This window comes from Microtus pennsylvanicus, chromosome 1, assembly GCF_037038515.1.
Source record: "Microtus pennsylvanicus isolate mMicPen1 chromosome 1, mMicPen1.hap1, whole genome shotgun sequence".
Classification (NCBI taxonomy): Eukaryota; Metazoa; Chordata; class Mammalia; order Rodentia; family Cricetidae; genus Microtus; species Microtus pennsylvanicus.
In genome coordinates, this window is record NC_134579.1 from 182,316,292 (window position 1) to 182,322,952 (window position 6,661).

Here is a 6,661-nt window from a genome sequence, read left to right on the forward strand (position 1 = left end):
GAAAGAAACAGTAGCAGGCATGCACACCTGTAATCCCAGCACAGTGGAGATGGAGGCAGGATGACCAAGAGTTCAAGGCCTGATTGGACTACATAGAGAATTAGAGGCCAGTGTGAGCTATGTAGCGAGACTGTCTCAATTATTTTTTAAGCAGACAGAAAGAAACTGAAAACAGGAGTAAAGCGTTCACATTAAAAATATTCACTGTCTGGGGCTGGAACGATGGCTCAGAGGTTAAGAACACTGGCTCCTCTTCCAAAGGTCCTGAGTTCAATTCCCAGCAACCACATGGTGGCTCACAACCATCTATGAGATCTGGTTCCCTCTTCTGGCTAGCAGGCATAAATGCAGACAGAACATTGTATACATAATAAATAAAATTTTTTAAAAAAATTTACTGTCAGAAAAATGATATTATAAAATGAGTTACTTTGAATAATTGATTAGTATACAATTGTCATTAATATCCAGTGTTGAACTTTTGTAGCCTACAGAATGCATTGAAAATTTACAACAGTTATTTTATATATATATATATATATATATATATCATGGTATGATAATGCACACAGAGAAATCTAGCATTCAGGAAGGTGAAGCTGAAGGGACCATGAGTTCAACCAACCTGATCTATATAACCAGACCTTGTTTGAAAAGAATGGGTAGACCACTGGGTGGTGGTGGCACACATCTTTAATCCCAGCACTCAAGAGGCAGAGGCAGGTGGATGTCTGTGAGTTTGAGGCCATCCTGGTGTACAGAGTGAGGTCTAGGATAGCCAGAACTACACAGAGAAATCCTGTCTTGAAAAACTGGGGAGGGCGTGGTAAGGAGTGAAAGAGGAAGGGAAGGAAGTTAATAGGATAGTGATGTGGACATTTCCAAACAGTAGGTAAAACTGTGTAGTGAAGCCTGATCTCAGGAGGTTACGGCATAGAGATTGAAAGTTCAAGTACAATAAAAACTACTATTTCAAAGACCCTATCTCAAAAGAATAAACAAGCAAACCAAATGGTTACTGTGATAACATAAAATTGATAACGTTTTAAGTTAAAAATATTTAAACAAAATATAATTATGGATGTGAAAGAATTTATTTGACTATTGAAAATCATTTTTTTAAGACAATTGTCATTGACCCTGGAATAAGAGAAAGTGTGCTTACTCCAGTCAAGGCAAGCTAACATGCAAACTTAACTGTGTCCTACACTGTCAAGTTATTCCTCCTAAAGGGCAGGTGCATCATGCCTGCTTGGATTCAGCCATGTTGGGGAGGGAAAAGGCATTGCTGTTACTTGACAGTCGGCTCTGTTGCTAAGATGAAAATGTCTTGGTTCCTTTAAGAGGAATTACGACTAAAAAGACTGAGCCGTGTGTAGGGGTTTGGGAAAGAAAAGCAGTCTCTTAAAGTAACCTGGATACTGAATTCTACAGTCTTTGACACAGCCCTGCGGGTGGACAGGCAGTTGGCCAGTGACATTTAGTACTGCTTAACTAGCTTTGTACAGAGTAAAAGAAAAGCTCCAGGCTGGGCATTGTGCTAAACTGTTAAATATAGAAAGATGTATATATAAATTTACTAGATCGTAAACGGTATTCAGTAAAGCATATTCTTAAACTTGATATTTAAAATTGTGTTTTCCCATATCTAGTCATCTAATTCCAAAAACTATTTTCAATGAATTAAAAAGTTAATTTTTTTCTTGCCAAACTCCCGGCAAGTGAGAGTTGATCTTTTCTCATGTACCGATTGCTCACTACACATGACTTCTAGAAGGCGTCGCTGTGCGAGTCTCCAGTAGCTCTGCAGTTCTACTGCAGTCTTCCGTTCCGCTCACATTCATTGTGGCAGTTAGTCTGTAGAGTTGTATCACATGTTCAAAGGCTGCAGCCAGGTGACAAGACATAAGTAACCGTGCTGGGTTTGTCCATCTCAGTGACCTTCAAAGTCAGAGGGATTCCACTGGTGCCTTCTGGACTGCAGTGACATGTGACAATAGAGGTGATTATCACAGATCAGTTATTCATTCCGAAGAGCAGTCCGCTGGTGCTGCCAAGTGTGGCCTCCCTCCCAGCACCCAGCCTCCTTACAAGTGCTTCCTTTCAGAATTCGTTACAATGATTCACTTGAGAGACTTCCAACACAGCTTTTATTCAATGGTTGTTTTCTCTAGCACTTGTCTGGAGGTATCCCATTTAGAGGTCACTCTATTAGATGGACTTAGGATTTCCCCTTTTACTCAACAAGTAAACAAAGCATCTTTCTTAGACATGGGCCCAGGAAGACACCATCTCTGTTCCCTATCAGCTCTCCAACGCTGTGAGCTCAATAGGTTGTCCACTGCGTGCTGGACTATGCTACTCCTTCCTTAAGCTTTCAACATTTTGAACATTGAAGGTAGATGAAATCTACAGGAAAAGTGTGCCAGTATAAAGGATTGTAATCGTTTTGGCTGTAAAGACTAAATGACTTGTAGATATTTGGCATATGCCCAAGGCTTTGTAGCACTGCGTGCTTAAACTTCAATGATGGATTACGTGTGTCATTAATTGTTAATGCACTTCTTTACAGAATTACTGTAAATGCTTGGGAAATGAGATTCGAGACTCTTTAAGTTATTTTGCTTTTGTTTTCCAGCTGGAAAGCTCTTCATTGCGCCTCTCATCCTGGTTTTGGGATTGGCACTTGGGGCCATAGCAGTTGTAATCGGTAAGAAACACGCAACATATCTGAGATTAGACTTCTCCCGCGGCAGTGGAGGCAATATGAGCGTGTGTATAATGGTGTGAGTCTGTGAGTGAGCATCGTCTCTTCTCTGCCTTGCTTTAAACGGCCATGCAGCATGGGGTGTGTAAGGTGGGAGGGACATGTTTCCAACAGGACGTGTTTGTCAGAATCCTTAATAGATGAACACGCGTGTTTAAGGAGTAGTTCTCTGGCTCCGCATGACATAGACTAGCCTGGAGAGCTGATGAAAACACACACTGCTAGATCCTACCCTCAGTTTCTAACACAGTGGTGACTAGGCCCCTGGATTTATGTTTCTAAAAGGCTCTCAGATGCTGCTGATGCTGTTAGCCCAAAGGCTACACTTTGGGTAGCAATGCCTTAGAAATTTCAACTTATTTGTTCTGGATGAAAGCTATTTTGATCATTATTCCCTGTATAAAGTGGAATGCCTTTGCTGAACTAAATGGTTTTTCACAGGTAAACTTTTTTTATAGGTAATGAATATATGGAACAGATAGAATTATGAAGTGTCTCACATTCCAGCCATCATAGTCAGTCAGGACTTTATACACCAGGTGTCACTATCAAGCAGAGAAAATCAAGTCTCATTAGGATCTCAAAGTTGTTAGAACGGGAACCACACGTATGTTCTTGGATAAAATGTTACACTGACCAACGATGAAATGTGACTAACACAGTGTGCAAACGACAGGACTGACTGACAATAAAGACATCAGCCTAAAGCTTGCTAGGAAATACCGTTTCTTATTGGACTGCTATGACTAAGGGGACAGAGAACTACAGAGATAGAACGAAGCCTTATAAAAACACATCCCACAGCATTTTTATGTTTGTGAAACTTTAATAATGTCTGTTGTAAATAGTTTGCATGTGAGTAAAATTGGGAAATTTCACATATACCTCCCCACACATACACACATTCGCCCCTCAGCGTTTCCTCCCTAATTACCTTTCTCCTTTTTAATCCCTAGGTTTATTTGTATTTCCTATATATTGCCTTTGTAAAAAACAGAGAAAGCGATCACGGACAGGTATGCACTGGTAATCCGCAGAGGATTTCACATGACATCAGCCGGTACCAGGGGGAGCTGTGCAGGATGGTCCACCGTCTGTGAGTCAGATCCTTGAAAACACCTAGAGGAACTTCTGCCATCTCGTCTCCTGTGGTTCTCAGCAGGCCACAGTGCCTCTAGCTACGGTGCACTCCCAACATGGTATCCTGTCCTTTCCCTAAACAAATTGCTGCTTTTTAAAAAATGGTCACTTTCGTTAATTATAAACATTTGTATAGTAACTCTGACCTTTGTGGTTCTTGAAAGAAGATATTTTGAGAACAGGGTATCCTCAGATGTGTTTTGAGGGCCCCTCACAGGAGTGTGATTTGGACTGTCTGAACCCTGTGCTTCCCTCCAGGCTGTCTGTGAGACTTGGTTTGCATAGCTTGAAGTCCTGTCTGTCTCAACAAACAAAGCCACTTTGCAGAAGATAAATCACCAAGTGCACCTGTTGTCATCTGTAACCCAAGTGGTACCATTCTTTCGTTCTTTGGATACTGTATTTGCTTTAAAAAAAAAAATCTCGGTACCCAGAAGGGACTTAATGAAACTAAATTAATGAGAAGAACCATGAGTTACTGGTGCGTATGTGTAAGGATGTGAATGTGTGTATATAAACACGTATTAAACCAGGCTCCATAACCGTGTGCTTGTCCATTTCCATGTGTATGTTCAGAGAACCATTCAGCTATGATGGTTCCTTTTATGGGCCTAACTTGGTAGTGTACTGAATTAAAGCCGATGTCAACAACAGGTTATTTCCATGGTAGCCCTGTCTGTTTCTTGCTCTTCCTGTGGTCACACACAGAGCCTTGTGCGATGTCACTCCAAGATGTACCAAACTTTGTAAACTGACAACACTGAAGGGGTGGTTTTAGAAAGTCCCCATGTTTCCGACACTTGATCTCTTTTGGATTCCTTGGATTTGGGCATACCTTATCCTGTCAATAAAGCCCTCCCGGGATAACTTCATTTAATTTTTTTTTTTTTTTTTGCTTTAACTGCTTAAATTTTTAAGCCCCATTCTGCTCGTTATTTAGTTACCTCCTTGTAATCCTAGGTAATTCTGCTTAAGGTCTAAGTTTTTTTTAAAAAAATTACTTGATGCTTTATTCCTTCCCTTTTTCCTCTTTTATTTGTCCCCAATTTTTTTTTACTAAAATAAATCTTAGTTTTGAAGAATTTTGCCTGTGTTTACCACTGAGATGCATAAATTGTTGATATCTCCTTACAGAGAGATAACTTGAAAACAGCTTTCTATGTACATAGTTTCATCTAAAATACATACTGCTTTTGGAGAAGGAAACAAATGAAGGAAGATAAGGAGTCTTTGAGAATAAGAAAATGGAGTTTGATTAAAGAGGTCCATTTTCTTGCTTTCATCAGAACGTTGATCAAAATGAAGAAGAGGTTTTAAAAAGCTTGGGGTCTCCAGGCACTTAAATCCTCTGAATTAGAATTTCACCATACATTATTCTACTTACCGTAAATGTAACGACGTTTAACTTGAAGTAGACTATATAATAGCACACATGTTTGCGTAGCTATTTCATGGTGTTGGATGCTAGAGTGTAAGAACTTTGTATCCTTGTGTTTGACTAAAACACTCATGTCCGTGAAGGATGGTCCGTGTATCAGCTAGCATGCTTGTATTCCCTCTGAACCATAGAGAGGAGCTGGACAGCGTCCCGCTAAGTGGTGAGTCTCTGGCAAGAAGAGTGTGCAGTGCTTGTGGCTCTGGAATAGCCACTACACTATGGTGTGAGGTAAGGAACGTGACTTGGTTTTGCAGGTTTCATCTTCAGTGCCTTCAGCCGTCCATCTGGCAATTGTTCACTCTCTGCTTTTGGTTTGCAAAAGGAATGAGAGCTTCTAGCCCAAATACATGTTTCTATCCCTAAAAGCACTTAATCTTTAGAAATTCATCTTTCCTGGACTTGGGCATCAGTTTGACCATATGTGAGTAGGATGAAGCTGTCTGTGTATCATCTGTATATATCTGTATGTCATATGTAAACATGTCGTGTTCATACACACCACCTGGGTGAACAGAGACATTCGGGTCTAAGATTGTCTATATTCTTGGGTTATTGTGCCTGTTGTCTTTGGCCTACTCAGGGATTTTTATTCTATTCTTTAAATAATTTATCTTTTACAGGTATTTTTATCTGATTTGAAAACAATTCCAATATGTAAGTTACAAAGTGGTATTTGTTATGAGGAAAGATTGCTTCATCAGAGGTTAGGCGATTGCACATTGTACTGCACGGGCATCTCATTTGTAAGTGCTTAGATTTAGAGAAGAAATGTATGAGTTTTTCTCTTTTTAAAGACTACACACACACAAGTATATGTGTCCTTTCCATGGTAGTAACTTAAAAGTATTTGTGACTATTTTAGTAAGTCTCGAAATCTTTAAAAGAGTTAAAAGATTAAAAAAAGTATTTATGTATCAGTGCCAACTTTGAATGTAGAACAGTGGTGACCCTCGTGGTGAATTCTAAAAACTCCTTTACAAAGTGAAGTGTATGTGTTGTGTCTTTTACCCATGGCTTGTCCTTTTATGTCACCATTGTAAATGTATGAAATGTATGTCTGTTCCGGAAGAAAATCAAACCATATAGAATTGTAAAGTTCACGTTTCTCTGCTTACCTACCCCCTTGTTTTTCTAGGGGCGCCTACTATCAGTGGTCTGGTACCTGTCCTTCCACATGCTTCCTTCAAGTGTACAAATACGTGTGTGTGTATGTGTGCATGTATGCCACTCTTGTGTGTTAGTTTTCTACAAAAAGAATAATATCCTTTGCTGTGACTCTTTTTCACGTTTTTAAATATTAGAAAAATACCTTGCCA

General features: G+C 39.7%; 1 protein-coding gene across 1 annotated transcript in view; it reads left to right on the forward strand.

Annotated features, from left to right (window-relative positions):
• Positions 1–4,316, forward strand: part of Rnf217 (ring finger protein 217) — a 113,810-nt gene extending 109,494 nt beyond the window's left edge. Inside the window, exons 5-6 of the mRNA XM_075946384.1 lie at positions 2,639–2,710; positions 3,724–4,316. Coding sequence (XP_075802499.1) covers positions 2,639–2,710; positions 3,724–3,797 — 146 coding nt within the window. The 3' untranslated portion in view covers positions 3,798–4,316. The remainder of the gene's footprint in view (positions 1–2,638; positions 2,711–3,723) is intronic.
• The last annotated feature ends 2,345 nt before the right edge of the window (positions 4,317–6,661 follow it).